Source organism: Papio anubis, unplaced genomic scaffold (genome assembly GCF_008728515.1).
Source record: "Papio anubis isolate 15944 unplaced genomic scaffold, Panubis1.0 scaffold247, whole genome shotgun sequence".
Lineage (NCBI taxonomy): Eukaryota > Metazoa > Chordata > Mammalia > Primates > Cercopithecidae > Papio > Papio anubis.
The window spans coordinates 28,050-35,191 of NW_022162534.1; the positions used below are offsets into that span (position 1 = coordinate 28,050).

Here is a 7,142-nt window from a genome sequence, read left to right on the forward strand (position 1 = left end):
TGTGGCCTGGCCTTCCCACTCAGAGCCTGAAAACTCAAAGGTCCCAGAGGGGCCTGGGTCAGACTTGGCACAGGTATGAGATTTAGGATCCCAAGATGTGAATGTGTCTTTAGTTGTGGGCAGTGTCCCAGGCATGGGCCTCAGACCCAGCAAGATCTCACTGAATCCTATAACGGAGTTGGAAGAGTTTAGCGATCAGGATACTCATTTGAGTGAGTAACTAGGGAGGCCTAGGAAGCAGGTACTTGAAGAAGTAGGTCGCGGTGTTTTAGAACTCTGAATCCACTGTTCCCTCCCCTCACCACCAGACGTCAGACTACCCAGTCATCTTGTCCCTGGAAACCCACTGCAGCTGGGAGCAGCAACAGACCATGGCCCGCCATCTGACTGAGATCCTGGGGGAGCAGCTGCTGAGCACCACCTTGGATGGGGTGCTGCCCACTCAGCTGCCCTCACCTGAGGTAGGGACACTATTCCTCCAGCCCAGACTCTGCTGTGGCTTCCGGATTCCTCCACCTGGGCTCCTTCCTCTATGCCCCTCTTTGTTCCCTTTTTTCTATCCTCGGATGGACCACCTTGCTCTTTAATGTCCTTGGAGACAATTTTAACTTAAAATCTAATTGAACACAGAATTCTATTTATAGTTCTCTAAGTTTTAAATCAACAATTTACATTTTTTTTTCTCAGTGGAAGTATCTTGATTTTTTTTCCTTGTAGTTCATAGTTGTTGTGGACTATACAAACCATATAAAGGGAAATCTCCCCTCCTATCATAATCCCAACCTCTCCCATAACAAGCAGCTATCGACAGATTTTTTTTGTTTTTTGTTTTTTTTGAGACAGAGTTTCGCTCTTGTTGCCTAGGCTGGAGTGCAATGGTGTGACCTCAGCTCACTGCAACCTCCGCCTCCTGGCTTCAAGTGATTCTCCTGCCTCAGCCTCCTGAGTAGCTGGGATTACAGGCGTGCACCACCACACCTGGCTAATTTTTGTATTTTAGTAGAGATGAGGGTTCACTATGTTAGCCAGGCTGGTCTCGACTTCCTGACCTCACGTGATCTACTCTCCTCAGCCTCACAAATTACAGGCCTGAGCTACTGCACCTGGCCCTGAGTTTTCAAGTCATGTTTCTAAAGGCTTTCCCACAGTAAGATTATTCAGGCCAGGTGCAGTGGCTCACGCCTCTAATCCCAGCACTTTGGGAGGCCGAGGCAGGTGGATCATGAAGTCAGGTGTTCGAGTCCAGCCTGGCCAACATAGTGAAAACCCATCTTTACTAAAAATACAAAAAGTTAGCTGGGCATGGTGGTGGGCGCCTGTAATCCCAGCTACTCGGGAGACTGAGGCAGGAGAATCGCTTGAACGTGGGAGGTGGAGGTTGCAGTGAGCTGAGATTGTGCCACTGCACTCCAGCCCGGGCGACAGTGCGAGACTCCGTCAAAAAAAAAAAAAAAAGAAAAAAAAGATTATTAAAAAAGATTCCCTATTTTCTTATGGTATTCTTATGTTCTTTATATTGACATGTAAATCTGTAATCTATAAGGAGTATTTACTGTGTCAAATGTGTGGCAGGAGGCCACATATATTATTTTCCATATAGATAGAGATATTAAAAGTTTGCTTAACAATATGGGAATTCCAATTGTATGTATCAAGCAGCTGATCTCTTCCCTCAGGAACTTCCGACCACTCACTCACTTCCTCTGCCTTTGAGAACAATGAGGCTGGCATGATTCCCAGGAGTACCCGAGAGCAGACAAGTAGACAGGCCCCTTCATTTTTGTCCCCTAGGAGCTTCGGAGGAAGATCCTGGTGAAGGGGAAGAAGTTAACACTTGAGGAAGACCTGGAATATGAGGAAGAGGAAGTAGAGCCTGGGCTGGAGGGTGAGCATGAGTCAGAATTGGCGCTGGAGTCCCAGTTTGAGACTGAGTCTGAGCCTGAGCCCCAGGAGCAGAACCTTCAGATTAAGGACAAAAAGAAGGTAAGCCAGGAGTGGTCTTTCTGCTTTGGTATTTAGTCAACTTGCACAAGCTGAGGGCCTGTTCGTGAAGACTGGAGCCGTGCAAGGTGCAGGGCCAAGGACCAATGACCCTTCCTCCCAATGAAGGAGATTTAAGAATGCATATATGGCATCAACATATATTATATACTGCCCTATATAGGTATGTTGCAGTGGCTTTCCAACTTCTTTGGGCCACACAATATTTAATTTTTTTTATTAATGAAATCTTATACAAAATAGATAAATGCAGAACCATCCTAGTTGAAGCACCCATTTGGGTTTCTCCTGGGTGCCCTAGTGACTCTTAAGACATTTTTGTACTTCTTGGTTTTCTTAAAGGCCAGCTTGAAAACCAGTGATGAGGGGATGTGTGTGTCTGTATGTGTAACATTATTATATTGGGTAAGTAGGGGTTACTGGAATGATTGCTGTGACCTCAACCAAAGTGGGCACAGAGAAAGCTTCTTGGAAAGGGTTTTAGGAAGGACCAGCAGTAGCCAGAGCAGGAAAGAGAGCGCTTTGAGGTGGGGAGGCTGAAGGCTCTGAGAAGGCTATGCTACAGTGGTCCATCTCCCTGTGGGGAAGGGAGGCACAGGGAGAAGGGATGCCATTGGTGGGGCCTCCAAAATCCTGGTTTGAAGTCTGCCTTTCTCTCTCTTGTGCATTTGTGTGGCTCACTCAGCCGACTGACTCCTAGCTTATCCTGTGCTTTCTGGGGCTGTGGTGTCTAACCTGCTGCCATGTCCAGGCATGGAAATGGGAATTCAGGAGACAAATCCAAAGATATAACTCTGGGACTCTCACATCCTTCCAGGTGTGACTTCCATGACCATTTGCATACCTTGACATATCTGTCTGGATTCATGTACATTTTGACCAAAGATTATTGTTCCTTTGTTTTAAATGAGAGGGAGGGAGGATAATGCCTGTTTAAAAATAATAATAAATTTAAAACCTCTTACCCAGGATGTAACATAGAGCAAACACAAGCCCAGAGGCCAACACTGATCCCAGCAGTACATGCAGACCGCCTTTATTCCCATTCCCACCCCCAGGTTGTGACGTGTCCGCTGTTTTGTCCGTCTATCTGTTGTCAGATTGTGGCCCAGGCTCCTATTTCCAAGCCTGGGTCCCTTCTCTTGTCCCAGCAGGTGAGGCAGGAGGGAGAATACACTGGGGAGGCAGTGGGCAGAGGTTTAGGTTGGATGACCATTAGCTTCTTCTCTCTCAGACTGCTGAGGGTTCAATTCCATCTTCTTTTCCACCTTTTCCAGAAATCCAAGACCATCTTGTGTCCAGCCCTCTCTTCCCTGGTTATCTACTTGAAGTCTGTCTCATTCCGCAGCTTCACACATTCAAAGAAGCACTACCACTTCTATGAGATATCATCTTTCTCTGAAACCAAGGCCAAGCGCCTCATCAAGGAGGCTGGTCAGGACCAAAATGGAGGGATGGGGAGGGAAGTGGGATGGATAGGTTCAGGCCCGAAGGACTGGCAGGTAAGTCCCAAGAAAAAAGACAAGGTATCTAAGGAGGGATGAAGGAGTTCAGAAACTCCTCAGAACAGGCATGGGTAGAGGAGTTATGAATAGTGGCTCAAGGGTCTAGGGGCAGGAAAGCTGGGGAAGATGGTCTGGATGGAACAGAATAGAGAGGCATAGTGAAACTTTCTGGAGCCAGCTTCAGATGCTGGAGAGAAGGGTGAAGGGTAGGCAGGGTCCTTGGGACTAGGGAAGTGGGAGATTCCACCCCACTTTCCATCTCCCTCTCTATACCCTTTTACAGGCAATGAGTTTGTGCAGCACAATACTTGGCAGTTAAGCCGTGTGTATCCCAGCGGCCTGAGGACAGACTCTTCCAACTACAACCCCCAGGAACTCTGGAATGCAGGCTGCCAGATGGGTGAGGCGGCAGCAGGAACTGGGAAGAGGGAGTGGAGGAGCAGCAGGTGGGAAATAAGTTCTCTAGTGACAGTAGGGTTGGGGAATGCTCAAGAAAATCACTAGGCTGAGAAGTGCTATCAGTGGAGGTATTACCAGCAGGTACCGTGCACCCAATACCTATCTTCTTAACTCCCTGAAAGAGGGGCTGGAAGGCCTCCGTGGTGAATCTTGCTCTTCTTTTCTCCTGGGGCCCTCAGTGGCCATGAATATGCAGACTGCAGGGCTTGAAATGGACATCTGTGATGGGCATTTCCGCCAGAATGGTGGCTGTGGCTATGTGCTGAAGCCAGACTTCCTGCGTGATAACCAAAGTTCCTTCCACCCCGAGAGACCCATCAGCCCTTTCAAGGCCCAGACTCTCTTAATCCAGGTACAATGGAAATAAGCTGTTGGGAAGAAACTGAGATAACTGGGATAGAAGTGAGGGAAGAGGTGGCTAGGCCTGACAGGAATATTAACTGTCTAGTTTTAGCTTTTGGAGCCAGCTGCCTAGCTTCAAACCACAACTTCCTAATTGGGTAATGCTGGGCAAGTTCCTTAGCCTCTCCATACCTCAGTCTGCTCACCTGCAAAATGGGGGTAACACTACCACCTGCCTGACAGGGTTATAAGGAGTATAGCTGTTAATATGAAGTTCTTACAACTCCTGGTACACAGGAAGTGCTATAAAAGAGGCTGATTGGGAGCAACAGCTTACACCTGTAATCTCAGCGGTTTGGAGGCCAAGGCAGGAGGATTGCTTGAGCCCAGGAGTTTGAGACCAGCCTGGACAACAGTGAGACCCCCATCTCTAGAAAAAATTTAAAAATTAGCCTGGCACATGACTATAGTCCTGGCTACTTAGGAGACTAAGCCTGGAGGGTCACTTGAGCCCAGGAGTTAAGAGGTTGTAGTGAGTGATGACGTGCCGCCCCACTGCATTCCAGCTTGGGCGACAGTCTCATCGTGTCTCTTTGAAAAAAAAAAAAAAAAAAAAGAGGCTGCTGTCATTAGCATGCCTACTTTCAAACTGTTGAATTTCTACCTGGATCCATTTTATTTTATTTATTTATTTTTTCTTCTGAGACAGAGTCTTGCTCTGCTGCCTAGGCCGGAGTGCAGTGGCATGATCTTGGCTGACTGCAACCTCCACCTCCTCGGTTCAAGTGATTCTCCCATCTGAGCCTTCCGAGTAGTTGGGACTACAGGCGCCTGCCACCATGCCTTGCTTATTTTTGTATTTTTAGCAGAGATAGGGTTTCACCATGTTGCCCAGGCTGGTCTCCTGATTTCAAGTGATCCACCCACCTTGGCCTCCCGAAGTGTTAGGATTACAGGTGTGAGCCACTGCACCCGGCCCTTGGATGCATTGTAAATTGCAGATAGAATACTAGAAGAAAATATATTACCCATGGAGGATGTTCTGCAAACCAAAAAGCTTCTCCTCCCCTGGGATTGGGAGTAGGGTCAGGTGGGGCTGGGCTGAGCAGGAACTCGTGAGATTCCAGAGCCCTCGTTACAGGTGATCAGTGGTCAGCAACTCCCCAAACTCAACAAGACCAAAGAGGGGTCCATTGTGGATCCACTGGTGAAAGTGCAGATCTTTGGTGTCCGTCTAGACACAGCACGGCAGGAGACCAACTATGTGGAGAACAATGGTGAGAAACTGGCAGTGCTGGGGAAGTAGGGGTAGGAGCATGATTAGTTTTCCTTCTAGTCTGCCTTCCATTAAGTATAGTCTCTGTTATTGCATGTCCCTACATGGGAGGCAGTGTGGAACAGTACAAAGAATCCTAGCTCTTTACTTCAAAGCTCCAGTGACCTGGGCAAATTACTTGCTTACTCTGAGCCTTCTTCCTCACCTATAAAATGCTGATTGCCATCTAGATTAAATGAGAATACAAGAAAAGCAACCCAGTCAAGAAGACTGTCATAATGTCTTCTTCATTTCCTTCTATCCACCAACTCAGGTTTTAATCCATACTGGGGGCAGACACTGTGTTTCCGGGTGCTGGTGCCTGAACTTGCCATGCTGCGTTTTGTGGTAATGGATTATGACTGGAAATCCCGAAATGACTTTATTGGTCAGTACACCCTGCCTTGGAGCTGCATGCAACAAGGTGAGCCAGCCCCCTTTGACCCCTGGCCAATACCCCAGCTCTGACTGTCTTCTTAATGCTGTCCTCCTGCCCCTTCCAGGTTACCGCCACATTCACCTGCTGTCCAAAGATGGCATCAGCCTCTGCCCAGCTTCCATCTTTGTGTATATCTGCATTCGGGAAGGTCTGGAGGGGGATGAGTCCTGAGGTGGGCACTTCACGGGAAGGGTTGCTGTGCTGGCTTTAGATGGTGCGAAACACCTGGAAGGACGCTCTAGAGAACAAATGGAAGTGGTGAAAACCAAGCTTTGGATTGTGCATTCCTAGGCACAAAATTACCTCATCCTTCCTAACAAGCAAATCTGGGACCTGATTTTCCACCGTTTTTCTCTTTTCTTTCCTTCCCTTGTTTTCATAAGCCTTTGGTATCTTTCCTGCCCTTTCCCTTTGTGTACTGTATACTGGAGTTCCCTTCTTCCTCTTGCTGTAGGCTCAATCCCATACCAACATCTATGACTAATCTTTCCCATCAACTCTGTGTGAGGGCAGATTGCAATTAGAAATTCAGAGGGGCTTGGAACAGAGAAACCAAAGAAGCATCATCCCCTCCACTCCCAACTTCCTCAAAGCCCAAAGCCAAGGGAAGGATAAATCAAGGCTCAAGGCTTCCCTGGCCAAGATTAGGGAGAGACTTGACCCCAGGACTGTACGACTCTCAAGAGAACACTGCACAGCACTCACAGTCCCCACTGGACTGCTTCCTCCTTAGCCCCACTGGTATAAATACATCTCTCTCCAATTTGGCTTCGATATGGTCTGTCATTGTTGGGCAAGGAGGGGAGGTACAAGGGTTGTGGGGACATCTGGGTAGTCAGGTGAGAGAAGGAAAAGGTAGACAAAGAAGTTCCCAGGAGACCTCCTGCATGTGCTACATAGGAAGGACACAGAGTATGGCTTTTAAGAATCAGGGCAAAAGAAGACAAAAGATTATGTGGTCCCAGCCTTCCTGAAGATTCTGGCTGGAACCATCCTGGTTTATGTCTGTTGTCCCAGCATAATTATTAATAGTACCCTCTTTAAGTTTTCCCAGTGTGTCCCAGTTTAGATGATCAATTAT

General features: G+C 47.8%; 1 protein-coding gene across 7 annotated transcripts in view; it reads left to right on the forward strand.

The window, feature by feature from the left end:
- The window catches only part of LOC116272888 (1-phosphatidylinositol 4,5-bisphosphate phosphodiesterase delta-4), a 30,199-nt gene extending 23,364 nt beyond the window's left edge, over positions 1–6,835 (forward strand). For 5 of the 7 annotated variants that reach the window (XM_031661756.1, XM_031661761.1, XM_031661755.1 and 2 more), the window contains 9 exons: positions 309–461; positions 1,792–1,983; positions 3,060–3,155; positions 3,279–3,435; positions 3,790–3,906; positions 4,145–4,317; positions 5,449–5,584; positions 5,897–6,046; positions 6,126–6,835. In XM_031661756.1, coding sequence (XP_031517616.1) covers positions 309–461; positions 1,792–1,983; positions 3,060–3,155; positions 3,279–3,435; positions 3,790–3,906; positions 4,145–4,317; positions 5,449–5,584; positions 5,897–6,046; positions 6,126–6,232 — 1,281 coding nt within the window. In that variant the 3' untranslated portion in view covers positions 6,233–6,835. The remainder of the gene's footprint in view (positions 1–308; positions 462–1,791; positions 1,984–3,059; positions 3,156–3,278; positions 3,436–3,789; positions 3,907–4,144; positions 4,318–5,448; positions 5,585–5,896; positions 6,047–6,125) is intronic. The other 2 variants (XM_031661760.1, XM_031661757.1) reach the window with 2 other exon arrangements.
- Positions 6,836–7,142: the final 307 nt, after the last annotated feature.